The sequence below is a fragment of the Mustela nivalis genome, assembly GCF_964662115.1.
Source record: "Mustela nivalis genome assembly, chromosome: 9".
Lineage (NCBI taxonomy): Eukaryota > Metazoa > Chordata > Mammalia > Carnivora > Mustelidae > Mustela > Mustela nivalis.
The window spans coordinates 53,752,752-53,780,748 of record NC_139028.1 but is presented as its reverse complement, the minus strand read 5'-3'; the positions used below and the strand labels follow the sequence as shown (position 1 = coordinate 53,780,748).

The window sequence follows — 27,997 nt, the reverse complement described above, 5'->3', positions numbered from 1 at the left end:
AAGTGTTCTTCTCCTGCCTGACCCTCCTGCCCATCTCCCTACCACTCTGATCACCTTCTTTTACCTCCTCATTTGAGTTCTCTTTCAATCTATTGACCTTTATACTTAGAAAACAAAAGGAAAAACAAACTATGCTCTTTTGTATGTTTTAAGTTGACATCTAATTTTTTCATTGGAAATTTAAATAATATCAAAGGATTTAATTTCTGGTTTATTGTGAATTATAAAATTTATTTTCAATGGTTACATCATCATTTCAAATTTATATAGTGGAATGTAAATATATATCAATTTGAAATCCATGACCACCAATTTAAAATATAAATTAACAAGAACTTTTGGAGGAATTGGAAATTTTCTTTTCTTTTTTTAATCTTGAATTTATGCTTTCATTTCAGTTTCATTCACCCTAATATATTCTATGTTCAAACATCTTATACAGATCACCCTAACATACTTATATAAAATAAAAACACATATACAAATATAAATCCTATGATTTTAAAAATTTCCTGTGATATAAGCCTCTAAATGTCAAAAAATTATTTTGAATGAGTTATTTTAATTATTTTTTAAAGATTTATTTATTTATGTGTTTGACAGAGAGAAATTGGGGGGGGGTGCACAAGCAGGGGGAATGGGAAAGGGAGAAGCAGGCTGTCACTTAGCAGGAAGCCTGATGTGGGTCTCAATCCCAGGACCCTGGCATCATGACCTGAGCGGAAGGCAGATGCTTATCTAAAAACAATAAAAATGCAATCATATTAGGGTTTCATTCCTTCGTGGAGTAAGTGAAGCATTTTAAAATTACCTCGTGTTTCCATTGATAAATATAAATTAAGGCTAATATAAAACAAGAGTCAGAATTTCTATTTTTCATTTCTACAAATCTTAGTGCTGAGAAAACTTGATCACAAAAACGAGTAGATGGAGATAGAAAGAGAACTTTGAATTCCTTCTAAGTAAAATGCCTCAAATCCTGTAAGCTATCATTAAAACTATTTTAATGTTCTGTCAGATTATAATTCCTTTTCAATTTCATTAAGAGCAAAGAATGGGAAACCACATGACTTAAAGAATTTATTATCCATTAATTAATCATTAACTTCAATGATGAAAGTCATTGACTAACTCATCTGAGCCACATTATTTCAGATTATTCCTTTATACCTAGAAGTAAATTAATACTGTTAAATTAGTAGTAAAATAGCACTAAATAGCAAATAGAGCCATAGTGGGATTTGGGATGGTTAGGACATAATACCTTTCTTTTATAAAATAGGATAACAATCACCATAAGTGGAAAAGTGGCAAAGAAAAACCCATGCGAAATGGCAGGCTACTTCTTGGAGGGGTATTTCTTGTTATTGTATACATTTTCAAGGAAGTCTCTAAATTTCCTTGACTTCAAAGTTTCACAGTTACGCTTCCAGCCAGATCTCTCAGAGTTCCCAAACTCTATGTTCGACTGACTGCGTGATACATCCACTGGAAATTCCTCCCAGGCATCTTAAACCTAATCTTGTTCAAAAAAAGAACTATTAAACTTATCTTCCAGCATTGATCCTCTACCAGTCTTTACCAATTCTCATGTTCCCACCTCAGAATCACTCCAATAATTCTAGTGGGTGGTCATCATGAAGTGAAGGCTGTTGTACACCTAGCACATGAAGTGGGGCCCAGGACAGAGAAGGCACTGCCGATTTGTCAGAGGGAATACAACCTCTTCTCACATCCAACTCCAATTAGTCGTTAAGCCTTTCCCAGTTTACACCTTCAGTTTATTTCAGAATCTGTCTCACTTCTCTCAATCTTTTTGTCAGCATCTCAGTCCAAACTCCGATCATTCATCACCTGAACGATGCAATAGCTCCCCAAGCTGTTCCCCCTGCGTGTGCTCTTGTTAGCCAAGGCAGACTCCCACAGCAATCAGGGTGTTCGTTATAAATAACAAATCAGTTCAGCCATTCTCTCACGGAAACATTCAACATTTCGTGATGCTTTTCAAGGGATAAGGAAAAATTACTATGGCATGATAGTATGCTTTCTCAGGTGCAACTCTTTCTTTTCATCTCGGGTCTGTCCACCCTCACTTCCCAGCTCTAGTCCCAGTGGACTGGCCCCTACTTGCCTTAAGGCTTTGGACAAACTCTCTCTGCCCAGAGACTCCTCCACCCCTTTTCTCTCTGCTAGCACTCACCTTGTCCGTCTCAGCTTACATACCTCCCCTCTGCAAGGTTTCCTTGGACATACCCCTAGGCTAGGTCAGGTCACAGAACAGCGCATGTGCTTTCCTGTCATAGCGCTCGCTTCCACTCTATGTCCCCTGTGAGAGAGCACTGACAGCACACATCCTGCTTTTCCTGTTTCCTGCTCTATCCCAGCTCCAAGTGTCTGATACATAGCAGAATACTCAGGGAATACTTATAGGACAAGTGGGTCACAAGTCGTGCTTTGCCCCTTATATTTGTCACTTCACTCAATTTCCCAACTTCAGTGAGTGCCACTGGAGTTGATGACAGTGGTATAAGCCCACTCAAGATCTCTCACCCCACTACACTGAAAGTCCTGAGGCTACCCCTTCCCATTCCCCACATTCATGCAAAAACGTTCTGCCCACATTTTTTTTTGACTCGGATATGCATGTTCCATGCCCCTAACTGAATGCCAGAGACACGGGAATGCTGAGATGAGTTTATGGCAATAAAGCAGCTCTGGTACTCTAATGCCCCGTACAACACATTAGTCAAGATAGTATCTTTAAATGAAGCTCTAAAATATATATGTATTTTGACAATAATACATGTCTGAGATAATGAATATTGGAGTTTATTTGTGTTTTAGTACAGTCATAAACGAAGGAACCAGATAATAGTTCCTTCTCTAAGTCATTGTTTTCTGAAAGGAAGAATTGCTTTTTTTTTTCCCTCCCCCTAATGGTCATGTTTTTCTCTTTAGTAATTTACTACTAAATTAGACTATAATATTTAAAGGAGTTAATGGAGGGAGGAGTAGAAGGGAAATAATACCAGCATTTTAATTAGTAATAGGGTATTGTAGATTTTAAATCATGCCCCTGATGTCTGTGTGCTAACTACCAGACTAACTTGTATAACTAAAAATGATTTGGGCCCAAATCCTGGGTGTTTACTGACTAATTTTAGGTCACTTGCCTGAGGTTGACTTGTAAATTGTCTTAGCTCAGGGTATTATATGGATACTGTCTTGGATGCTAACATTCTCTAGAAGCTTTGTGTTACTCAGTAAAAACTATTGTTGCTAATTCATTCAGCTATAATGCAAAAGAAAACTTCTGGTTTATGATTAAAAAACAAACAACAACACAAAACAAATGTAATAAGGAGTACTAGAGCCAGTCTGCAGACATTTCAAACTCAGTTGTATGTGGTAAGTACTTGATCCAGGAAGAGTTAACCTGATTTCCTCTAATATTTGTGAGATTTTAAAATATTTTTTATTTATTTATTTGACACAGAGAGAGATCACATGTAGGCAGAGAGGCAGAGTGGGAGGGGGAAGCAGGCTCCCTGCTGAGTAGGGAGCAGGATGTGGGGTCCAATCCCAAAACTCTGAAATCACGACTCAGGTCGAAGGCAGAGGCTTAAGCCACTGGGCTACCCAGGAGTCCCTATCTGTGAGAATTTTAACTTCCTTCCACAAAGATGTTCATTACAATGTAATAAACAATTTAAATATCCAAAATAGGGTAAAAGTTAATGTTACACCTATATGATATGAAACTATGAAGCAATTTAAACTAATGTTTGCAAAGTATATTTTCATGTAAGGAAATGCCTGTATTGTGATAGTAAATGAAAAAGGAAGGATAGAAAAGTCAACTATATAAAAACATGCACCAAATATGAAGGAATGTAATAAATACATCTTTTTGATGATGAGATTATGCATGATTCTAACTTATTTTCTAAATGTCTATATTTCCCAAATTTTTTACAACGAATGTGCATTATTTCCTAATCAGAGAACTGCATTATGTTCAAAAACAAAATTATTTAATCTTTTCATGTTCCTTTCATATAGAGTTGTATTGTGACAAAACCTCCAATCCAAGTCAGTCAATTCCTGAAGAGCTTAAAGAATTTGAGTGTCACTTAGGTGGATTTGAACTTTCAAATTTTCATACTATCACATGGGATGTTGGCATGGCTCTGTGTTCCCAGATGTTTAAATATGTGTTCAGTTTTTGATCTGCAGATAATTGCAGTCATGTGCTATGGTAGGAAGAACATAGATTGTAGAATTAAACAGACAGGATTAGAATTTTGGCTCAGCCACTTGTAACTTAGCCTCCTTGAGCCTTCATAAGTTAATGTAATAAGCTTGAGAAATAGCAGCTCTTATCAGTCCCAAGTGTCTATTATGGGTAAAGAACATTGTTAGATGTTATAGGAGATAGAATATTAAATACGTACTATAAGATTTCAGACATACAGAATGGTGGCATTTTAAGCTGGTTTAGAGATTCCCATGTTTTTTCTCTTCAGATATAGTTGTCAAGAAAATAACTCAGTCATTTAAAGCAAGTACATGTGTTACCATTAAAACAAAGCAAAACTGGGGCCCTCATGGTTCAGTTGATTAAATGTCTGCCTTTGACCCAGGACATGATCCCAGGGTCTTGGGATCGAGCCCTACACTGACCCCCGCGTTGGCCTCCCTTCTCAGCTTCTCTCTCTTCCCTCTGCAGCTTTCCCTGCTTGTGTGCTCTCTTTCTCTGTCAAATAAATAAATAAAATATTTTAAAAAAAGAAGACAAAGCAAACCTTATTCTCTATAAATTAGAATGGAGGCAATAGTTAATACTGTGAAATTTAATATGAGAAACCCAATAAGCCAATAACTCTACCAATAACATACATATCCTATTTATTTTGTTTTTACTGGACCCCAAAAGTCAATGAATACATTTCTCTTACTGTGCCTGCCAAGTAACTTTTAAGGGATTAATGTTCACTAATGATCACCTTACAGGGAGTCAATAATGCCTAGGGAGAATGACCACTTAGGGTGGACTCCCCCTCTTCCACAACAGACATATTCTGGAATTCTCTGACTTTGCTGGCTGTGTAAACTACTCTCCCAAGTTCAAGTTCTGAAGGGTTAATGGTTCAGGCTTTGTGCACACAACCTTAGACTCAAAAGTGGTAGAAGAATGACTGTTTGCAGAAGGTGTGGATGAAGCTTGGATGTGCAGTGACACAGCAGTGTCCTGGGCATGTCCTCACCGTCCCCATGGTGCAGCAGGGAGCTGGGAGCAGGAAGAGAAAAGGCTGGTGAGGGGCTGCGAGCTGGGGCCTGCTCTCCCTGTGCCTATCCGGGTGCAGAACTCTGAGTCTAACATTCTAATTTCTCACCTGCTTTTCCAGCCTCAGCTTCCTCTGGGAAACAATGCAATGTGCAGAAGTGGGTGGGTGGAGGGCTTGGGAGGACAGAGGGATAGCTTGTCAGTAAAGATTGCCTGGCATGGACCTCACAGCATGGAGAAACTTCACACAGAAGATGATATATAAGTCTTCATTTTACTGTTACTTTTACCATCCCCTGCCCTGCGTAGGAGCTGAATGAATATTAAATAACCCCAACATTTTGATGATTTTGGCATCTAACTGTTAAGCCAATTTGTAATGACTTGATGCTTGCGCAAAGCTTACGACATTATTAGGTCTTTCTAAGTAATGTAACTTGTGACTGTGTAGAAAAAACATTCTTGAAAAATAACTATTGAACTAGAAATGAGGAGTTAGTTTGAGTGTTTTGTCCCCCTCCCCAAACTGTTCTATTTTGGTCTAGATCCCAAAATTGATTGCTAAAATCAATATCAAATATAGTTTCATAATATTAGAAAGACAACATGCCTTCTTGGGAGACTACCAGGAATAAATAATAACAAATACCTTATCAGCGTTTAGTGTCGTGATCAGCATTTTGCTTGAGGAATATAACGAAGATTGTGTCTTCTCAGAGCTACAGATGTAATCAAAAGAAAGAGTTGATTTTTCTGACCATTCTAATGGCATTCTGGATGTCTCAGTCAACAAAAGTCAAATAATAACAATTTGACTTTGAAACAGAAAATTCCCGAAGAACTTCTATCCTACTCATTTTAAGGGAGAAAAAGGCTAAGATCAAGAAGGTTGTGTAACATTCTCAAGGCCTCTGAGCTAGTTAGTGGCGGAGACCCCCAGGTGTGTCTCTGTCCTTCACTAGAGCAGGGCATCTTATTAACTTTCAGTCTGACCTGGGAGTTAGAGTCTAGATGTACAAACAATGCCAGAAATTGCTCTCTACACAAGCAGGGGCTAGAATCAAATCAGAAAATTTAGAGTCCCATGAAACCAGTCTAAAGGGATATGAACCATCATATCTACATCTTACCAATCCCTTTGTTCCTTTGCCAGGATCAGTATGTTCTTTTCTTCTTAAAGCAGGTTCGGTTAACTGAACTTTATAAAACTCTAGTCTGAATTAATCATCCTAAATTTTAAAACACTTAGTGATTTGTTTTTGGCTTTTGAAAATAAAAACTTTGCCTTAATTTTTCTAAAGTGTTAATGATTCAGTCAGTACCTGGGACACAAGGTCAAATATCTGTTCATTGTTCTAGGAAATGGGAGCATGTTGTGATATTTGCCTATTTTATTTATTTATTTATTTATTTATTTTAAAGATTTTATTTATTTATTTGACAGAGAGAAATCACAAGTAGTCGGAGAGGCAGGCAGAGAGAGAGAGAGGGAAGCAGGCTCCCCGCTGAGCAGAGAGCCTGATGCGGGGCTCGACCCCAGGACCCTGAGATCATGACCTGAGCCGAAGGCAGCGGCTTAACCCACTGAGCCACCCAGGCTCCCCTGCCTACTTTAAAGATTACTTAGACTTGCACAGGCATGGAGCCCAAACCATAAGTTCTCTCTCTTTCATGAATAGATTCTTTCCTAAAAGAGCTTTCCTAAATTGCAGAACATCAAATGAATTCCTTCTGTAATTTGGTAGCAGCAATGTGAAGAAGTCGTGATTTTTCTAAAACTAGAAGGAAAAATACTCATATTTGCAAATGATAAATATTTTATCCCAGAGAAGAATGACTGGATATTTTAAATAACAGCTTTATTGAGATACAATTCCCATATTTTAAAGTTTGGCTTTTTAAAGTATATAATCTACTGATTTTTAGTATAGTTGTAGAGTTGTACAATCATTAGCACTATCTAATTTTAGAACATTTCCATCCTGTCCCAAAGAAATCCCATACTCATTATCAGCCCCTGGCAACTGCTGATCTTCTTTCTACCTATATGAATTTCTCTATTTTGGACATTTTATAGAAATAAAAATTGTACAGTATGCTATCTGGCTTTCTTCACATAGAACAGTGTTTTCAAGTTTCATCGATGCTGTGGCATGCATGCACCAGTTCTTCATCTCTTTTCATGGCAGAACAATATTCTACTGTATAGATATACCAAATTTATTTATTCATTCATCTGCTAATAGATATTTGAGTTGTTTATACTTTATGGCTATTAGAAGTAATGTTTTTGTGTGGACATAAGTTTCAATTCTCTTAGGTACATACCTTGGAGTAGAATTGCCATTCACATGGCAAATGTCAACTTTTGAGGAACTGACAGACTGTTTTTCATAGTGGTTGCACTGTTTTGCCTTCTCATCAGCACTGCATGGGGCTTTTGATTTCTCCATAACCCAGCTAACATGTGTTATTGTTTATCTTCTTGATTATAGCCATCCCGCTGGGTGTAAGCTAGTATCTCACTAGAGTTTTGATTTGTACTTCCCTAATAAATATATATTAAACATCTTTTTATGTGCTCATTTGTCATTTGTATATCTTCTTTAAAGTAATATCTATTCAGATTTGTGGGAGGCTAAATAATCCCTCTCTCTCCCCCGTAAAAAGGTTCAAGACCTAATCTCTGACTTGTGAATATACCTGTTAGGGATCAAAGAAGCTCTACAGACATGATTAAACTATGGATCTTGAGGCAGGGAGATTATCCTGGATTATCTGGGTGAGTCAAGTGTGATCACAAGAGTCCTTAGAAGAAGGAAGCAGTAGAGCTACAGTGAGAGAAGACATATGATAACAAAAGCAAAGATTGGACTGATGCTCTCTGAAGATGAAGGAAAGGGTTATGAGTCATGGAATTCAGGTGACCTCAAGAAGCTGGGGAAAGACAAGAAAATGGATTCTTTCAATTATCCTCTGGAGCCTCTGAGCAACATCGTCAGTTTATTTCAGTGAGTCTGATTTTGGATAGCTGACCTCCAGCACTATAAAATAACACATTTGTGTTATTTTAAGGCACTAAGTTTATGATAATATGTTCCTGTATAAATAGGAAACTAACACAAAAATTTTTGCTAATTTTTAAGTTAGATTATTTGTCTTTTTATTTTTGATTTATAAAATTTCTTTATAGATTCTGGTTACAAGTCCCTTATCAAATGTATTATTGCATGTATTTTTGCCATTCTGTGTGTTGTTTTTAATTTTCTTGATGATGCTCTTCGAAGAACAAAAGTTTTTAAAATTGATGAAGTCCAACTTATCTGCTTTTGTCTTTTGTTGTTCTTGTTGTTATATTAAGAAACCACCACCTAATTCAAAGGTTACTCATGAAGATTTACTCCTGAGATTGACATAGAGTTAGTTTTTGTGTGTGGTATGAGGTAGAGGCCCAACTTAATTCTTTTGCATACAGATATCTCGAAGTCTTGGCACAATTTGTTAGAAAAAGGGAAGGGGGGAGGTATGTTTGCCATAAGGCTATTTTGTTTAATCAACTGAAGGATTTCTTTTATTAAATTGTATAACACACACTTGACCAAATTAGGAAAATTGTTAGAGGTGCCTTTTCAGATATAAAAGACTGTACATGGGTACCTGGTATTCTACCAGTTTTGTAGATAAAATTATTCTTCTTGTTTAGAAATGTTCTTGTGTAGTTCTAAATTGTTGAGGTGACTACCAGTCACCATGGAACTAACTGCCAAGTGATTTTTTTCTGGTCTAACAGATTGTCGACATATTCGGGGCTGATAATATTGATAGAGAAAATCAAAGGACACAGGGCTGTTCCATCTCACTCCTTTACATTCTCGTAAGCAGACATGAAAGGAAATAATCTATAAGTATGAGTCCACTGAGAAGACCCTCCTCTGAACGCCTGGGTGGCTCAGTGGGTTAAGCTGCTGCCTTCGGCTCAGGTCATGATCTCAGGATCCTGGGATCGAGTCCCGCATCGGGCTCTCTGTTCTGCAGGGAGCCTGCTTCCCTCTCTCTCTCTCTGCCTGCTTCTCCATCTTGTGATTTCTCTCTGTCAAGTAAATAAATAAAATCTTTAAAAAAAAAAAAGAAGACCCTCCACCAAATTTCTTTCCAAGGTGGGCACTGGTATAATTTGCATTAAATAATGATGTTTTGCTTCTCATAAAGATGCTGTTCAGGGAAACAGATTTATGTCCTGCTTTACCCTCAAAACAATAATTACAGAAAAGTTCACTTGGTTTTGAAGACACTGAGAGTCTCTCTCTTTGAAAAATAGAGCATCATCATAGTCATTTTGTGCAATAATCAGTTGGATTATGATGTAAATTGATAGGTTGTACTTGGTGACTCATAAGGCTTTAATTTGCAATCATCCCAACTCATGAAAGTTCAATTTGGACAGGTAATCTAAAAAATTTAGCAATCTCTTATGCAGTTTTACTTACTTAAAATCTTCTATCCTTAAACAATCTGAAAGTTAGTCTTGGAAGTGATGCTTGGAAGTTGCTCTCTTTCCTCTGCCTGGTGCTTTTAATTTGTCCTTCAAATATTAAGTTTAGGTTTGTCTTCTCCATTTCCAAGGTACATGTTGTCTTTAGCTCCTAATGATCAATTTTTTTCTTTTTTTTTTTTCCTTTGCTCCTTTTCTTCCCTTCTGTCTCTTTCTTCTTATTTTCTTGTTTTAAAATCACTAGTGAGTTAATGTATATGAATTAATGAATAAAATCAGAGAGTGATTGCCAAATGACAGCCAAAAGGACAATGTTCTGATTTATACATAGGAGTAGTATTCTTGAAACATTGATCCTTGACCTCTCAGCTTTGGTCAATATTCTCAAACCTCAGCGTGACCAATATTATTCTTGCTTAAAATCAACATGTATGCTGTGTTGGATTTTGTAAGGACAAAGCCAGCCTTACCCATAAAGAGACATGGAAGGAACAAATGAAGCAATGGATTTAAAGAAAACTTTTTTTTTTTTTTCCTTTCATCTTGTCTAGGAATAGAAATTATTGTGCTGAGGGCTCAGAGATTAAATTGTGTCACTTGTCAGGAAACTGGCAAGCAGCCATCTTTTTTGCCTGCTACTACATGCTGCTTTTGTGCTATGGATGGGTTTAATAAATGCACTGTTGTGTAAAATGTCATTGCTGCATCGCCAAATGGAGACTGTCATGTGATAGTTCTTCCCCAGGATGACAGATCAATATTGGTCCGCAGCAATCCAGGGACTTGAAGCCACACAAAGGGCATTTTTATGGTTCAGAAACAAAAGTAGAAATAAAAATCACTCCTCAAAGCATGGAGATGTATCTATTTTGCCCTGGAAGAAAACCTAATGTTCTTTCCAAAACATTCTTACTTTAAAGATAGGCAATGTTATCAAATTTTAATGACTACTTCCCAAAAAAAAGAATACAAATAAATTGTAACATTTTTGAAAAGTTCAATCTTATTGTCAACTGTCAAAGAAATGCAAGTAAAGCAAGGAAATACACCATTGTTTACCTTGGTAAACAGCCCCAAGTTATATTTGTGTAAGTGTATGAGATTCTGAGAGCATATCCTAAAATAAGCCTTCTCCAACATTCCTGGTAGAAGTAAAATTTAGTACGATCTCTCTGGAAAGAAAGTTAGTAGTGTGTATCAAAACTCTTTAATGTGTTCTTACCTTTTGGTCCTAAAACTTGACTACCAGAAATGTATTCTAAGGAAATTATGAAAATCAGGGTCAACAATGTCTTCTAAAAGATTGCCAGTTATTTAAAATGCTGAGAAACTGAAAATAAACTCGTAACAATGTAAGTGGTAAATATATTATTAAACAACAAAACACTTGTAGAGGATTTTAAAAAATTATGTAGGGAAAGGTTTATTTAATAAGGTTATGAGAAGTTAAGTTAATGCTAAATGTATAGAGCATGATCTAAACAGAATTTCAAAAAAATAGCAACAAAAGCCTAGAAATAAATGCACAAAACATGTTAATAGTGATTGACTCTGAGTAGTGTAAAAATAACTGTGCTGTATTTTGTTTAATTTTTGTCTACTCTTCTGCATTTTATCCATACCCCACAAAGAACAACTATCATATCCCCAAACACATATACACAATAAGTTATATTTAAAAAGAGGTTGCATAGGGAAAAGGTCACTGTCCAGAGAAATTAATCTAAACCATTATGTACTTACTTGTACTGCTCTTAATTTAGCCCTCATTCCCCATTTTCTCCCTAGCTCTGGCTCTTTCTTTCACTCTAGCTTAGACACATATCACCAGCCATCAGATTAAACAGACTGCTACTCTCTCTCTCCTCCGGGCAGTGATTTCCCCCCTGCCACGCCTTGCTATTCATTGTGCTTTTTGCCTCTTGCCTCCAGGTGTGTGAAGGGCCTGGGACAACCCGCGAGGCCTGCTCAGTGTTTCTGAGGTTTACAGTGTGGTCCCCTGGCAGAGGCCTGCAATGGACCCAGCCAGGAGGAAGTTTCTGAGTCAGAATTCCACAGTGTTCATATTCATTTTCTATAGTTGAGTGATAAACTACCACAAATTATAAAGTTCTAAACAACATACATTTTTCATCTCAGAGTTGTAGTGAGCCCGGGGTCAAGCACAGGTTAGTGGTGTTCTTCAGTCTGGGTCCCACAAGACTGCAAGCAGGGTGCCAAGGTTTGCTTTGTTTGTTTGCTTGGTTTTTCAGCTTCCTTTCAGGAGCATGGGGTCCTTTTCCAAGCTCAGGTGGCTATTGCCAGAATTTAGCTGTATCACTGCAACCTTCCATATCTCACTAGCCATAGGCTCTCAGCCCTCAAAAGTTGCCTTCAGGGCCCGCCATAGGGCCTTCCCAACATGGAAGTTTGCTCTGTCCGGGCCAGCAGGACAATCTCTTGGGTTTTAAAGTACTGACTGCATTAGGTCAGGCTGACACAATACAATCTGTCTTCTGATTAACTCCAAGTCAACGGATTAGGGACCTGAATTACATTTGTGAAATCCCTTCTGCCATATCAAGCAATATTATCAGGAAAGTGATAGCTCGCCCTATTCACAGGTGCTTCCCACACTCTCGGGGAAGAGACCATAAAGGGTGTGGTCACTGGGAATGATTTTAGAATTCTACCCCCAAGGTCCCTTCCTGGCTGTCACAGACTTGTGGCTCAAGTTCCGCATGCTGTTACATGGTTGGCTTGGCAGAATGAGCTGTGGGGAGCGCTTGGAATTCTATTCTAGTTCTTTCAGGGTTACCATTTCATTTAATCCTTACCATAGCTTCCTGAGATCTATGCGTCTATCTCCAATTTAACCAGTGAGCGAACTAGAGCACAGAAAGCTTAAGAAGAGTCCCAAGGTCATGCAGCTAGAAATCCGGGTCCTCTAACTCCAAAGAGTATGTTCTTTCTCTTACACCTCTCATCTGGGGCAACTCCTGAGACCTGAGCTCACTCTGGAGTCTAATCTCTTCAGGAAGAGAACTGCCTCTCATTTCATCTGTGTCTTAAGCCTGCACAGTCACTTTATATATGACGAACCTCATGCAGGAAGGCTTTTACAATGAACTTGGAATTCCTAGAATGAGGTGTGTGCTAGGGTTCTATTGCTCATTGGAAAATCACCACCAATTTAGCAGCTTAAAATAACACCCATTTATTAGCTCACTGTTTTCATAGGTCAGAAGTCTGGTTCAGTGTGGCTGGAATCTCTGCTTAGGTTCTTAGAGGCTAAAATCAAGATGTTAGCTGAGCAACAGTCTTATCTATCTGGAGGCTTTGGTCTTCTAAGCTCATTTGGTCGTGGTAGGACTCAGTTCCTACTACCTACCTCGTTGGATGTTGTATCTAGAAGACTGTACGTGTTTATGTACATCTCTAGTTCTATCTGTTTTAACACAATGTTCCATAGGTATAAAAAGGTCAAAAAGTTTTTGGCTGCCTGGTTGACTCAGTTGGTTAAGTGGCCACCTTTGGCTCAGGTCATGATCTCAGGGTCCTGGGATCGAGCCCCATATTGGGCTCCCTGATCAGCAGAGAGCCTGCTTTTCCCTCTCCCTCTGCCTGCTGCTCTGCCTAATTGTGCTCTCTCTCTGTCAAAAAAATAAATAAAACCTTAAAAAAAAAACTCAATAAGTTTTAGCTAGCATTAGATTATTCTCTTTCTAACTACTGAATGTCACTTCTAGCGGAACTTCCTTTTACCTCCACAGACATGAGACTGCCACCTAGATTTGCAAGCAAACAATGGCGGTATGGCTGCTTTTCATTCCTAACTGTAGGCCAAGCATGTTTAACATAAAGGCTATTCTATCCCAAATGTGGGCCCAGAATTCGGCTAAGAGAGGGAAGTTCCCCTGCTTCTAGGCAGAGTGGTGTGAGCTGTGGAGATCCCTTGTGGACTATCGATTTCAGAGCTGTCTTCTAACAACTGTTTCTAAATTTTGGAAAATGGTGCTTCCCCAGCGTTCAATATAAGCAAACCCAGTCCCCACTATGACTCAAGAATTACACAGTATCTGTTTCAAATTGTTCACTTCTGTAGCGCGGATATTTCCTCACTCAGAAATTAATCTCATCAATTCAGTTTGAAAATTCTATTGTCAAAAAGCAGGGGTTTCCTGTGGGAGTGTCCCTCCTGTTTTTCATGTTGATGGGAGATGCAAAAAAATCTCGAAAAAAAAAAAAAAAGAAATCTGTGCTTCTCTTGCACAAGCTGTCCTAAGGAATCACTGCATCAGAACAGTAGCTAGGGAACAAAAGTGTCCTTGACTGTTTTGTAAGAAAAACAATAAACTAGTTTACTTATGTTTAATGGGGAAAAAAAAAAAAGAAAAACCAGACTGAGGACAGGCTACAAAGCTTGCATTTGTGATACTTAATTCATAGTCCACACTGTGGCTCCACGCAAGCTAGTTTGTCTTACCCAGAGGATTCTGCTTGTGCAACCCTCTCTCCTCTTATTAATTTACCCTCCTACTTCATCTCCATGAATTAATTAATTACTTCAAAAACCCTTATAAATGGTCGCCGAGTCTATGAATATCCACAGTATGTATACCATTGCCTTATTTGCTAATTCTACTTACAGTATAGTGTTTTTTTTTGATACATTTTATCATTTGCTCACAAGCTCTGGGTATTCTCCCTTCAAACCAGAATGACGGCCACATGGAACAAAAATTTATCTGCGTATCTTCCTTACAGAGCCAGGTGAACATGGTGCCCATCAACAAACACAAATTAGATACTAGTTGAATTTTAGTTAAGTAAGAAGAAATCTGTGAAGTCATTACAGAAAGCTTGCTTTGACAGCCATTTCTTTCAAGTACAGAACTTTGTAAAATTATTATTCTCTGAAGGTATAAACATGTCTCATTGATGTGGCAGATTTACCTTCCAAATAATTCTAACGTTTCAGAGCTTTACCTGAGTCTGCCATCCTCTGCAGCAGCACCACCCGGTATAATCTTCGTAATAAATATGCCAGGGTCATCTCCAATGTGGGGATTATCTGTCCCTCCAGCAATACTGAATCCCAGGCCAGAATTCCCCTGGAGAAACAATAAGTAGACATTAAATGATTTGGCTGTCACCTAAACCTAGTTCCTCTTGCACTCCATGTTATCATCTTACTACTGAAATGGAAATCAGGTGATAACAGTCTTCCACGCAAAGCTATAAAGTGCACTGTCAGTAGACAAAGGAAGGTCAGGAAAAACACTCAAGTTTGTCTCTGCATTGCAAGAATTGAAGAGGCCTTACATTTTTGCTTATTCAAAGGGTCTTAAATTGTTGCTTTTAAGAAAAGTTTCTTTTATACAGCAATTAAAATGATCATTACAATGTAGGAAATAAAGCTTATAAATTGTGTTATATACAAAAATACAAAAACATTAGTGTCAGTTTTAAAAATTATACATAGGTAGGAAAAAGAAATGGAAGGAAACCAGTTGCATGAAATTGATTTGGTAGAGTAGTGAAATTTGGCTGTTTTAATTTTATTTCCAGTACTGTTATGCATCAAATAAGTGTGTTCCTATATAACAAGAAGCTTTGGCTTCAGAAGGCAGGTCTCCCTTCTAGAGTTATAATAAATGTGAGATATTTTTCAGTAATAAACAGATTTTAATTTGCAATAGATATTGACAAGGAAAGTATTACCACTGCAGCATGTAAATTTGATAGTTTATATTCTAATAAAGCTTTCATACTTACTCATGCAGATTATAGTAATTGATATCCAATGTACATACAACCTTCTGAAATCTGTATATAAGACATAATTAAAAGTCTTCCCCAAATTCACAAGCCATCTTACTTGACATATTATTTACATATTTTTCTTTAATTTATATCTTCCCGACTACATTATGTTTTCATATTATGTTCTGATGTTTCTTCTAAATCACATGTTATTTAAGCCATATCCATACACCTAGGTAGTGTTTATAATTATCCATTTAAAAAGACTAAATAATATTTCATCAAGGTTATATCCTATTATTTATTTAACCAGTCCTCTATCACTGGATATTTAATTTCACTACAACCAAGATAGCTTACTAAATTTACAACTACTTGATTAATTCCTGCTCTTGGATAAAAAGAAATGAAGACTAAGAATTTAGTAGCTAATCCAGAAAAATTAATTAAGACACTGTCAGAAAAGTTCAGTGTCAAGATCAGCTATAACTTGACAGTTCTATCACTACAAATGTACGGTAACATTGAGCAATTTTTATTGACTAAATAATAAAAATTCCAGAAGGCTGATTTCACAATTATATATTTATGTTGAAAAGTTGAAATTAATAATTCAACCATAACAACTAAAATCCCATGCCTTTATACTTCTGACATTTCTCTAATTCTGTTTTTCTTTGAAAAAATGCAATGTTCACTGAACAGAGATATTACTCAGTAGCAGTCATGCAATCATAAACTTATTTAATATTTGTTACACACCAGCACTGTGCCTGGCACTGGACTAAGTTCTGGGAAATACAGCAGAGAATATGTCAGTTGATGAGGCACAAGAAGAGAAAGTACAGAGTGTAGGAGTGGCAGACGGAGGAAGGAAGCATAGGGAGTTTTCCAGAAGGTGAAAAGCACTTAGTTACTCTTAAGAGGGTCAGGATGGGAATGGGGAGGCAGACAGAATATTTCAGTCTAAGGAAGAACACATGTAAAATCCCTGAGGTGAGAAAGGGTATGCCACGTCCAAGACATAGACAGGAAGGCTTGAATTAAGAAAGCAAAATGAACTGGATGAGATAAATATTTACCATGAGTTCAAGAGAACCTATTCTTGGCTTTAAGTACCTACTGACACCAGTTGACTCTACCGGTATGGCTGAGTAGCTACTAAGGGTAAGGCTACAGGGAACAAGACCAGATGATTTTTCCCTTCACGGAATCCAAGGAAGAGCAGAAAAGGCGGTGATATTGGGCATCTGGTAATCAATACATTTTCACTGTAACATCAACTACATTGTCAGGACAGCATTAAGATGACTTACAAGGCAGTTTCTCTATGATCTAGAGATCCTTTGGAAGATCCTTTTGGAAGGAAAGAATGGGAAGATGAGTATCCTCATTGTAATTTGGGTCTAGTTCCATGAATATCAACTGGAGTATACTGGTCTTACTAGAGTTGGCCCCTTGGATAATCATTTCCTGCATAAGGGGGTAGGGAAAGAGGCAAGCACAAGCTGGGAAGTACACAAATGCTTTCTCCTGACAATATCAATAGTTTTGGAGAGGGCACTCAAAACTTTGCCATTTGCAAAACATATTCACTCTCTAGCTCTTATCCTTATCATCTTCATTTCTAGTTTTGCACTTTTACCCCCAGGAGTACTCAGCTGAGCTGCTGGCTCTTTTCCTGCACAGCTGACACCATGACTTGTCTCTTGGCCTTTGCTCATGCTGCTTTCTCTACCAGAAACTTTCTACTACTCCTTTGCCTGGCCCACTTCTACCTATTATCCAAGACAAAGCTCAGAAGGCATGTGCTACAGAAAATATTAAAAGATCACAACTCCATTTCTCTGGGTAATTCAATCCTCTCTTAAGTCTTTAAAGATTTCTGTGTTTATCTATGCCATGCACTGTACTATTTTGAGTTTAAATATTTCTGAGTCTGTCTTTCCTTTAAAGTAAGGAAACTGTGTAGTATTCACCTTTGTTCTTGGTACTTTCTCTGGCACACAGTACTGTTCAGTAAATAACTGACGAATGAATGAACAAACAAACCTACTGAGAATATTCAATATCTAAAGGGAAGACACAGAAAGGACACAGTAAAAGCCCACAATGTGTTCAGAAATCTAATATACAAGTAGAAGCCTTTTTGTTCAGTGTTCTGCAAGAATAAAAATGGAAAGCTCAGGTATTCGAATTGTGGCTTAGCTGAAGGATGACTGATGAGACAAAACTGTCCATACTGGGGGGATAGGCCGCTCTGGAAGGGAAGGAGGAAGGTTCACTCATAGAGCAGCTGCTTTGTTGCTGGACGTGAGGGACCTGAGCATTTCTGGGGAGGTTAAACTGCACAACTTCAAAGGATTCTTCTGGATCTTTGGCTAGATTTGTAGGAAACCTATTGTTGCAAACAAAGAAAAAGGGACGTGCAGCGGTAGAAGTAGATCACCATTGCATTTTTAAAGCTTATCCTGTGAATCAACAGATCTTTGAAGGGATAGCTTTTGATGACAGTCTAGCAACCAGTACTGTTTTTAGAATTGACCCTGATAAGGAGATCTGGTGGCCTTTGGATCCTAACACACATTCTCCTACCCTCAAATCTACTCTGAGGAAAAAGAAAGAATGGATCGGGAAATCCGTAATGAACAGTGGTAGGTAGAGGCAGAGTGTAACTAGACCTGTGTTTCCAGTCTCACGGATTTCCAAAAGCAAATTTTGTGTTTCATTTAAAACCAGCTGGGCCTGGCCGGTGACCACGATTCTTTAGAGGATGTTCACGTGACTTCAGCTAAGGACGTTATTTAAAGTGTTTTCCTGTCTCTCCTTATTGTTCTCTCCCAGCCGTCCCTTTCAGGTCTTTGCTACCAGCCAGCAGCATTCAGTGGAGAGAGGGACAGATAACAAGCAACAGTGAAATTACTGCCTGCTGTTCTCCACAGCTGAGTCACTCCAGTCCCCTGACAATCATCGCACAGCCAGCCAGCTGCAGGGCCAGACCCCAGAACCTCTCAGTTCCAAGCGGCGATCTCTCCATGTGAATAGGCAGACCCCTGGCTGACACCCTTAGATCCTGGGAATTGTGGCTAATTAACCGAGTGTTGATACTTGACCCAGTCCATGGCAACTGTGAGGTGCCACGCTTGTGAGGGCAGTCCCTGTACAGGGCTCTGGGTAGATGCCGTTCCCCTGCAGCTGGGTACATTCCATGACTGACGAATGTGGCTGTCATGAACCATTCTTTCTCCTGGTTCCTAATTCTCCACATTTGCTGATTCTCCCCCAAGAGCAAAGTCTGCTGCCTAGTCAAATGGCACTTTCTCTTTCCTGTGCTATATTCTATCTCTTCTCAGAAAAAGAATCAACTGAAAGCAGACACTTTACTGATGGTTGCAAATATAAATATAATACTCTGAGAAAAGTTCCTCTTTCATTCAAAGTGTTTCTCTAAATGAAAATTATTCCCAGGGCGCCTTGGTGGCTCAGTGGGTTAAAGCCTGTGCCTTCAGCTCAGGTCATGACCCCAGCATCCCGGGATGGATCTCTGCTCAGCAGGGAGCCTGCTTCCCCTCCTCTCTCTCTGCCTCTCTGCCTACTTGTGATCTCTGTCTGTCAAATAAATAAATAAAATCTTAAAAATCTTAAAAGAAGAAAAGAAAATTACCCCCGAAATGGGGTTACAAAAGAAGATAAAATATCATAACCATAAGCATGTATAGAATTTAAAAATATTTATTTGAGAGAGATAGAGAGCTTGAGCAGGGGGAGGGTCAGAGGGTGAGGAAGAGAGAGGAAAGCAGACTCCCTGCTGAGTGCAGAGCCCAAAGTGGGGCTCAAGTCCATGACCCTGAGATCATGACCCAAGCCCTAGCCAAGAGATGAATGCTTAACGCACTGAGCTACCCAGGCACCCCTATAGAATTTTATATTTATAAGGAATTTTTTTGATTTTTTTTAGAAGTTCTTATTTTAAAGTATTGTTTAATCTAGTAATACAATTCTAAGAATTCATTGTGAAGAAATATTCAGAGATATGTACAAAGATTTGTGTTCAAGTCTTTATCACAGTATTATGTTTTTAATGTTAAAACCAAAAACAAAACAAAAAATTGAAAGAACAACTCCCAACTGGAAATAAACATTCAAATGATGGAGAAATGGTTAAAAACACTGTAGTACATCTATCTGAATGTGGGACTATTTTGGAGCTATTAAAATTGTAGTGGTAATGACAACAGGAAATGCTCATTATGTAAATGTGAGAGAAAAAAAGTATATGAAATTTTAATTATAGTATGATCACCACTGAAGATATTAAAAGCAAATGATTTATTTTTAATGAGAAAATTATTAACCACTAATTAGTGACAGTAAAAATGTTTAATAATTCAAAATAAGAGGGAAACTTTTTAAAAAAATTATAATGTTCTTAATAAAACAAAAAAATATCAAAATACTAAAAATTTTCTCAAGAACACTAACATTTATTGTATATTTATTCTTAACTAAACATGACCTAAATATTTTTTAATTCCCCATTCAGTAGATACTATTTCCTCCTTTTTATATGTTAAAAAACAAAAAACAAACAAATGAAAAACCCTGAGGCTGTGAAGAGTGAAGTAGCAGCTTAACACAGAAAACAAGTGAACAGTGGATTTCAGATTCAAATCAAATTCATTTTGGCTTCAAATATTATTTTCTTTCCATTATATCACATTGCCTTTCCTGGGTTGAAAAATAATAATTTGATGGTGGATACATAATAAAAATGATCACACTAACAAACCAGTATTTTGGATTTTTGAAAAAAGTCTAAACTACTTCTATCAGTATCTGAAAATATTCAAAACAAATTCTTTTTACTTTTTGGTGGGGGAGGCAGGGTTTGAACTCACAACCCTGAGATGAAGACCTGAGCTGAGAGAGTCTGATGCTTACCTGACCGTGCCACCTGGGCACCCTAGAAAATTTCTGATGGAAAATTTTCAAAATTTCATGGAAATTTTAGACCTGGTTTTGAGTGTCAGCTTTGCACTTATTAGCTATTTGACATTGGCTAAGTTTTCATCTTAGAGTCTAGTTTCTTCATCTGTAATATGTAGATAATACCTACCTCACAGTAGCATTACATCAAGTGTCTGCCTTTGGCTCAGATCATGATCCCAAGGTCCTGGGTTCGAGCCCCGCATCTGGCTCCCTGCTTGGCAGGAAGCCTTCTCCTCCCTCTCCCACTGCCCCTGCTTGACTTCCCTCTGTCACTGTCTCTCTCTCTCTGTGTCAAATGAATAAATAAAATCTTAACAACAACAAAAAAAGATAATTTAGTTAAAAATCCTGAATGTGGGAAAAGGGATGTTTAGAAAGGGATGTTTAGTCCTAAAAAATGTTAGATAAATAAAGGCTAGATAAAGACTCAAACTCTTCTAAGCTTTAACAGTCATGTCCTGTTTTGAGTAATATTGAAATTTTATATATCCTGTTGCCAACTCCAGGAGTCCTATATACCTCCCTCATTCCAGGAGGAACTATATGCTCCTTTAACTCTCTGCCAAGAATCATCAATATATATGTCTATTTTCTGCACAGCTGCTCCAGCAATGATATTAATTTTTATTTAGTATTACTCATACTGCAAAATTATATGCATATTGTTTTCGGATATATCATCATGCCTCAGTCTCCCATCTGTAAGTTTCTGATAGACCCCCCCGACTGAAAATTACTAGTGCAAAATTTGACTAGTGATTAGCACACAGAATAGTGAACAAGATGAGTAGACAGAAGGAAAATATCAAAAAAGTCTAAAACAGACAACAGCAAATTAAAGGAATCCTCTAGCTATGTGGCAGGAGAAAAATGTCACTTGATAGGTCCATTGGTTAGCAAATAATCTTCTAAATTGTCTTGGAAGATATTTTATTTTAGGCAGTAAGTGTGCAATGGTACAAAGGATAAAAAGATGTCTTTTTTCATAGACATTACTTGTTGAAAATCATTCAAAGTCTTTCTCACATCCACATTCTATAGCATACTGCAATATCAAAAGATGAATAGCCACAGGCCTATTATTATAGTATAAAGATATGAATATAATTCAGACATTTCTAACTACTCTTGCTTGCAGTTATCTTCATAAAAATTTTCCTCCTAGATGTTTTAAGACGTTATCCAATAATCCATTTATTGTTATTTTTGAATAACATTCTTAGTCTAGGGATAAGAGATGCCTGTTTCCACTTACTTAGAAGTTCTAGAAGTTGTATTTAGGATTTGCTCCTGAGGAGCCACCAGGAGGTCAGTGTTTGGGGACTGGTAACTGGAGGAAAGTGTTGTCAAGGTTTGGGGGGCTGTGGAGAGGAAGCAGCAGGAATGAGAATGCTAGTTTACAACAGGCCAAAGAACACATGATAAGTAAATGGTGATAGTGTGAAGGTAGATTACTGTTTTTGTGAAACAGTTTTATTCTTAGGAGAGACACATGGTAGTGGCTGATGGAGAGGAGGCAGGAGTAGGGAAAAGATTTTAGAGTGTGGCAGGGAGAGGACTCAAGCATGTCTGTGGGCCAAGGGAAAGAAGCTCCTAGAAAGGCAGAATGAAGGTACAAAAGAGAAAAGGTGTCCATGGGAAGCAAAGTCCTGAAGAAGGAGGAGTGAGAATAGGGTCTAGAGTCTGGATTTCTGAGCGCCTACTGTACATGTGGTATAACCACACGAAGGAATACGATGGTATTATGAGATGAATATATCTTTACAATACACATTTAGGTAAAGAAAGGCGAATACAATATAAGATTTACATTTATAATATATAGGCATAGAAAAGTTTGAAAGTATATTCACCAATATACTAAAGTTACTTTCAATGGATTTCAGAATTATAGATCTTTTTATTTTTGTCATTTTAAGCAAGTCAATCTTTAATTTTCCTTATATGTCTCCCTATAAACACACACACATACATTATACTTACAAAACATGTTTAACAAAGAACAAATGGCGGTTTGTTTTTCTAAAATAGCATACCTCAGCCTTAGGTGGGAAGGGGGATATTTTTCTATTTGGGATAAGAATGATTAAATTACTACAAAGTTAAAATGTTATTTTAAGGCAGAAGAAGTTACAGGATCATTTTCAGGTACAGGAGAAAAAAGCTGAAGGAGTTCTTAACTGATAGTGTCTTTGTCTTACACATTTAGATGTCAGGACACCAAAGGGAAGTCTAGAATGAATTTGGAGACTTACGTAAAGCAGTAAAAGATTGGAATTGCACCTGTGAGGCAAGAGAGACACCTTAGAATCAGTAGAGGTCTGCTGAGCAGCACTGAGATGGGCCATCATCAGCCTGGTTTTTTTTTTTTTCAAAGATTTATTTATTTATTTGACAGAGAGATCACAAGTAGACAGAGAGGCAGGCAGAGAGAGAGAGAGAAGCAGGCTCCCTGCTGAGCAGAGAGCCCGACATGGGACTCGATCCCAGGACCCCGAGATCATGACCTGAGCCGAAGGCAGCAGCTTAACCCACTGAGCCACCCAGGTGCCCCCATCATCAGCATGGTTATGGGATTTTCTCCCATAGCGCTTAGTAATCATGAACAATGAGAAGGAAAGGTATGGTTGCTTTAGGGCTGAAGTTTGAAAATCAAATGTGGCTAACTCTCAAAGGAATGAGGAATGCAAATCAGAAAGGATAAAAAAGGAAGAGAAGCCAGGAATATGCTCAGCCTGGAAGAACAGAAGTGGGTAAAAAGATTGAGATCATGACAAGGTCAAAGTACAGATTCATGGAGAACAGAGGATGGAAGAGGGACTAGCAGGCTGTGGACACTGGGATTTCTGGGCTCAAGATTTCAGGGATGAAGTAGTACTCAGTGATAGTCACATGAATATAGTAAAGGTTACCTGAATGCATTAAAATGATGATCCAGTCAGAGTCCTTTTTGGCTGACACTGAAGTTTCCTTGGAAGATGGTAACAAAAAGAGAGAAGCTAAGGAGGTCAAAAACGTTTAGTGAAAGTGGGCAAAGATAAGGTTAGGGGTAGAGATAAGAAGAAGGGTAGAATGTGAAGCAGTGTGGCAGTTAAAAGAGTTACAAGTAGAGGCACAAGATGTACCAAGTCCTAAGAAGAAGAAAGTGATTGACTTGTTCAAGGAATAAAATGAATCCAGAAGAGCGGTAGACTGATTAGGTAAGGAAGGGGCATGAGGTCAGAGACGGTAGCAAAGGGTCAGACACTGGTAGTGTAAGGTTTGTGTGTCATGAAGATTTAAAACAGGAGAGTAATCTGGTCTGATTTAGTTGAAGATTACGCTGGTTGCTTTTTAAAAACATTGGAGAGAGCAAAGGTGAGGACAGGAAGACCAGCGGCAACAGCCCAGGTCAGAAACTGATGGTAGCTGGATCGGCTGGTAGCAATGGGGGTGCCATGATTTGAGACATGACTTGGAGGTGGAACTGACAGGATTTACTGATGGCTAGAATTCTCAAGGAAAGAAAAGAATCAAAGATGGTGCCTACCTGGGCAGAGATGTCCTATGTTATCTCTATATGAGATGTAAAGACACTGATATGGGTGGAAAAACCAGTTGACAAGAGGTAAATCAAGTTGTAAGTTTGAGAGATATATCAGTATCACTGGAGTGGCAGAAAAAAAAAATACCAAGGTCTTGAGAAAGAATAATGGTAATAGCTAACCCTCAGGGATTGTTTTTTACATGTCAGGCGCTGTACAGAACTTATAGCTCCCTTTTTAATTATAGTTAAGGTACAGGCAAGAGGGTACCTGGGGGGTTCATTCAGTTACTTGTCTGCCTTCTGCTCAGGTCATGATCCCAGTATCCTGTGACTGAGCCCAGCAACAGGATCCCTGCTCAGTGGGGAGCCTACTTCCCACTCTCCTATCCCTCTCCCCCTTTCAATCAGATAAATAAGATACTTTAAAAAAAGATACTGGCAAGAAAATAATGGTGGTAACTGCAAGAGTATCAGGAATACGTGCCAGGTACAGTTATTTCCAACAGCTCTGAGGGTACATGCCCTCATGTTTTCTGAAGGCCAGACCCAGGAGTATGGGCTTTCCTGGAGAAACCAGATTTTCGTAATAAGGAATGACATGATAAATGTGATATTTCACCATGACTAATTTGAGGAGGACAGTGTGCAGCCAAAGCAAAAATAGGCTTAGTGGAATGAGTCAGAAATCAAGGAGAGTAATTTGGGACCACATACAATATTTGAACTATGAATTCCCAAGATCTGATTTAGGATGTTGTCAGTGACATTCAACTACAAAACTGCCAAGTGACCTCTCTCTTGTGCCCTGCAATCATATTTAACTGAAATGCCATTAGAAGCCCATATACACTTCTCAACAGCTCCCAACATTGTTTTTCAACCTCTTGATCATGTTTTTCCAATGTAAGTTGGTAACAATGGAGTCCCTCTCTTGCATCCCTATTATGCCATGTATTTCCAATGACATTTCTTCCTGTGTTTTCCAAAAACTTCCAGAACATGTTGTGTATGAAAACTAAGAAAGAAATGGAGAAGCTCATGAGGTACTCTGTTACCCTATCAAGGAATCTGAGACTTATCCTTGATTCTGCCTGTTCATCCGTCCTTATACTTTATTAAGCATGTGTCTTGTTGATTCTACCCCTAAAATATTTTCAGATCCATCCAGCTCCTCTTGACTTCTGCCATCACTGCCCCAGCTTAGAATTTCATTAGTTTTCCTCCTTGTTCTTCGGGATTCCAGCACTAATTCACTTCATTCACATTCATGGAATGAAGTCAAATATGCTCAGAATAACAGATCTCAAGTGCAAATAGCTATGAAGGCTGACAAACTCTACAGGAGGGTATATGTGGCCCCAGGAGAAGTAAAATAACAGAGCCAGAGTGTGGTTAAATGGCAAATGATCTTTGTTCAGGAAATAAAATAAGAAGAAGTGGGGGTTGAGCACATGTATCTTATCTAAAGGGAAGAGACTCTTTAGCTCTTATGAGTGGTTGCCATTCTAGAATGGGGGTCTAAAGTTGGAAGATTGAACCCCCCCTCCTTACTGAAGTCAGAAATCAAGTTTTCCTAAGTATCATTTTTCAATGTTGGAGAATTATTAAGTTGAAATATATGTACATGGGCTCTTGGTCAGTTATGTTCCCTGTAGTTGGCAACTTGTGAGACACATTCCATGGATGTCCCTCAGGTCAGCAGAGTGACTAAGGAAAATACAACCACAAACCACAGATAAGATCCTAGGGTAACTGTGTGTTGTGTTTTGTTTTTTTTTTAAAGCTACTCACAACATTCTTCTGTATAGCATTATATATCCCTCAGCAGCATGTAAAGAAAAATGCCTTAAAGTAGGTCCTCACTTTCCCCTTCATCCTCCTCTGTATTTTATTATTACACACAGCACATTTTATTGTACTTGTTTACATGTTTATCTTCCTTGCTCTATCGTGAGCATCAACTCAAAGTATCAAAACTGAGTTATTCATTTCCTGTGCCAGAATCACGTAGCAACTATATGTGAAAAGAATTGAATACATTTTTGCACAAACTAAACTGACCCGCTTCCTCTGCCTAGAATACTTCTTTTCTCTTGTTGAATTGCCTTTCACACATCAAAATTCATCTCAAATGCTATCTCACATTTTCTCCAGTTGCTTCAGGGAGATGTTGATTGCCCTTTCCTCTGTGATTCCACATGACTTCATTCATAATGTGAGTAAGACCATAAAGCTATTTATATATGTGTCTCTCTTCCATTAGATTCTTAGCATCTCGAGGACAGGGGCCATACTTTATTTGCATCTGTATTTCTAGCTCTCCATTCAATTCCTGGTGACAGCAACTACTCAATAAATGTTTGCTGAGTTAAACTTAATGGAAGAATACTTGAAATAATTTGTGTGACTAAGCTGATAAGGAAAGGTCAGGGGAAGGGGGTTATTTGGTTTTAATGTAAGAGGTCTAAACGTTGAGTTGCCTAATTCTGCATTTGTTTGAGTACGTACAATGTGCTCAACATTGTGTCAAATTGTGCTAACAAAACACCAAAAAGATATGTTCCTTGTTTTCAAGGTGCTTATGGTCTAGTTGGGGAGATTTGCCATATATTCAATAACAGTGTCAGTGTGGCACATTATTTCAAATTTGTCTTTGGCTCTTCTCTTCCTGGACATTGTGAACAATTATGTGCCAAGTTCTGTTGATTCTATCTCTTGAGTACCTCTAATTTTCACCCTTTTATTTTTATCCCTATTGCATCTATACTAATTAATTTCATTTACCATTTTCCAGGATATTGCATAATGCCAAGGATGATCAGTTTCTATACCCCTTCTTTTGATTCATTGTATTTCAGAAGTTCAATTTACCCATTTTCTCTGCAATCAACATTTTGCATCTACTTTTTTCTATTCCAAATCTTTGAAAACCAAAAACTGTTGGCTAAAACAATCTTTTCTTTTCACTCTTTAATGAGGATTTTAAAAATGAGGATTTTTAAAAAAAATACTGATTTTTAGGGTTGTCATATATATATAATTTCTAGTGTTTCCTGGCAGTAGTAACTTGCTACTGCCATGTAACTCTCCTTTGAAGTGATAACTTAGAAATAATCAACTGTGACTCTGGCTAAACAAGACTTCAACTCATACCCCTAACTCGACTTCTACTTCTACCAATCTTGGTTAGGGCAAGAAGAATGGTAATAAACAGTTGCTATCCTCTATTCGGCATCACTGTCTTGGAATGGTTTAAGAAAACAAGCGCTAGAATAATTTCTGATATGTTTAGATCCTAATTCTACCTTATCTTGGCTGTCATCCTGAACAGTTCTCTAAAGATGAAAGATCAAAAGTATTTTTGTAAAAATAAAATATTATTTTCCTTTTCCATTGTGTTTACCTTTGCACTGATGGTGCAAAAGCAATGGTGGGTAAAACCCTTGGAGCCTTAGCACAAATTAAGATAATGGCACCAAAGTCTATTAGTAATAATTGAATTGTTTATTAACCATACACTCACAATGAAAAAAAGTTAGTTTTATTTAAGAATATCTTCTATGAAACAGTGCAAGTTATTATTACTAATTTAATTATTTTTATGTAATTTAATTATTTAATTTTTAAAAATCTTGACTTTTGAGTCCCTAAGTTTGAAATATTCTACATGATGAAATGAGAGGCATGCCTACTGCACTCTAATGTATGGTTTTCTCAGGATAAAAGAGATTCTGCAATCACTTAAGTTGCAAGCTAAACTGACCACATTTTCATTGGATATCATGTTTACTTGAAAGAATAACTGACTTGTAAACTATGATTATTTAGTCTTGGGTATTTGGAAAAAACTTTTTTGAAAACCAATGAAGTGAATTTGTTTTTTTTTTCAAGGAAACATCTGAAGGCATTTGTTCTCAATAGTAAAATTTGAGTTTTCAGGCAAATTATAATTTGGAAA

At 37.7% G+C, this 27,997-nt stretch overlaps 1 protein-coding gene across 26 annotated transcripts in view; it reads right to left on the bottom strand.

Moving 5' to 3' along the window:
- The window catches only part of DLG2 (discs large MAGUK scaffold protein 2), a gene marked incomplete at its 3' end in the record, with an annotated part of 2,041,616 nt that overhangs the window by 559,087 nt on the left and 1,454,532 nt on the right, over positions 1–27,997 (bottom strand). For all 26 annotated transcript variants that reach the window (XM_082682853.1, XM_082682879.1, XM_082682864.1 and 23 more), the window contains one exon: positions 14,748–14,872. In XM_082682853.1, the coding sequence (XP_082538979.1) occupies positions 14,748–14,872 (125 nt within the window). The remainder of the gene's footprint in view (positions 1–14,747; positions 14,873–27,997) is intronic.